Source organism: Gekko japonicus, unplaced genomic scaffold (assembly GCF_001447785.1).
Source record: "Gekko japonicus isolate JY-2015 unplaced genomic scaffold, Gekko_japonicus_V1.1 scaffold513, whole genome shotgun sequence".
NCBI classification, from domain to species: Eukaryota; Metazoa; Chordata; class Lepidosauria; order Squamata; family Gekkonidae; genus Gekko; species Gekko japonicus.
This window is the reverse complement of record NW_015171519.1, coordinates 434112-435602: the sequence shown is the minus strand read 5'-3', so window position 1 is coordinate 435602 and position 1491 is coordinate 434112. Positions and strand designations below refer to the sequence as shown.

At 53.1% G+C, this 1491-nt stretch overlaps 1 protein-coding gene across 1 annotated transcript in view; it reads left to right on the top strand.

The window, feature by feature from the left end:
* CFAP70 (cilia and flagella associated protein 70) overlaps positions 1-1491 on the top strand; it is a 34412-nt gene that overhangs the window by 13670 nt on the left and 19251 nt on the right. The window contains 1 exon segment of the mRNA XM_015419405.1: positions 1187-1293. Within this exon segment, the coding sequence (XP_015274891.1) occupies positions 1187-1293 (107 nt within the window).

The following is a 1491-nucleotide window of genomic DNA, read 5'->3' as shown; positions in this document are numbered from 1 at the left end:
TTTCCCCTCAAATGGCTATGCCCCGCCCAGCGTGATGACGTCACAGGGAAGCGACGTCCATGCGGGGGTGGGGTTTCCCCCGGGCCCCGATTCCGCAAAAGCGGATATCGGGGCTTCGAAGCGGGGGGAATTCCGCCCCCCGGGGGGAATTGGCAGCCCTAAGGAGATGAGATAGATCCGCCCAAGGGCAAAGCAGGAGATTCTCTGTGGTAGAACACCGGGTGACTGGGGAACTGAGAATCTTCTTTTAAACATTATTGGTGGCCTTTGGCGAGAGCCAGTTTGGTGTCATGGAGTGGTTAAGTGCGCGGACTCTAATCTGGGAGAACCGGGTTTGATTCCCAACTCCTCCACTTGCACCTGGCTGGATGACCTTGGGCAAGCCGTAGGTCTGATAAGAGCTGTTCTTGAAAAAGAGCAGTTTCTGTCAAGAGCTTTCTCAGCCTCGCCTACCTCACAGGGTGTCTGTTGTGGGGGGGAAGGGAAAGGAGTTTGTAAGCCACTCTGAGACACCTTTGGGTAGTGAAGGGCGGGGTATAAATCCAATCTCTTCTTCTTCCTCCACTTGCACCTGGCTGGATGACCTTGGGCAAGCCGTAGCTCTGATAAGAGCTGTTCTTGAAAAAGAGCAGTTTCTGTCGCTCCCCACCCCACGGACCAAGAAGTGAAGTGAGCGGGGGAGGGGGCCCTCCCATGCGCATGAACTTTTAAGCGAAAAAACGGGGGGGGGGGGGGGAAGGGAAAGGATATTGTAAGCCGCTCTGAGACACCTTTGGGTAGTGAAGGGCGGGGTATAAATCCAATCTCTTCTCTTCTTCCTCATTGGAGGCTGAGAACTGACCGATCTCAGCCTATCAATCTCTAAGTGTCTTTCCCTTCCTTCGCTCCACAGTTTGGTGTAGTGGTTAGGAGTGTGGACTTTAATCTGGGAGAACCCAGTTTGATTCCCCACTCCTCCACATGTAGCTGCTGGTGTGACCTTGGGTCCGTTACAAGTTCTTTCAGGGCTGTTCTCTCAGGAGCAGTCCTCAAAGAGCTCTCTCAGCCCCACCGACCTCACAGGGTGTCTGTTGTGGGGAGGGGAAGGGAGATTGTAACCCGCTCTTAGACTCCTTTGGGTAGTGAAGGGCAGCGTATAAATCCAGTCTCCTCCTCCTCCTCCTCCTCCTCCTCCTCTTCTTCTCAGCTTTCGGAAACGGATTGCAGATTGCCGATACTGGCCCGTGGAGATAGCAAGAATGCCCGCGGTCACGTCCACCAAAGGGAAAGCTGGCAAAGCGGAGAAGGTAAGATGTTCGGGGGCCCTTTTCCAGCCCTGGGAGATGTTCCTTGCAGAACGTGTGCTTGTTGGCAGAGTAACTAACACAGCAGCAGCGGTGCACAACCTGATTAAAGAGTAGATAGAGTTTTATTTAGGAATTAACATACTTGATCGGAAAGATAAGAGACAGAGAGAGACAATTTCTGTAATCTGGTACCTGCCTCTCATTC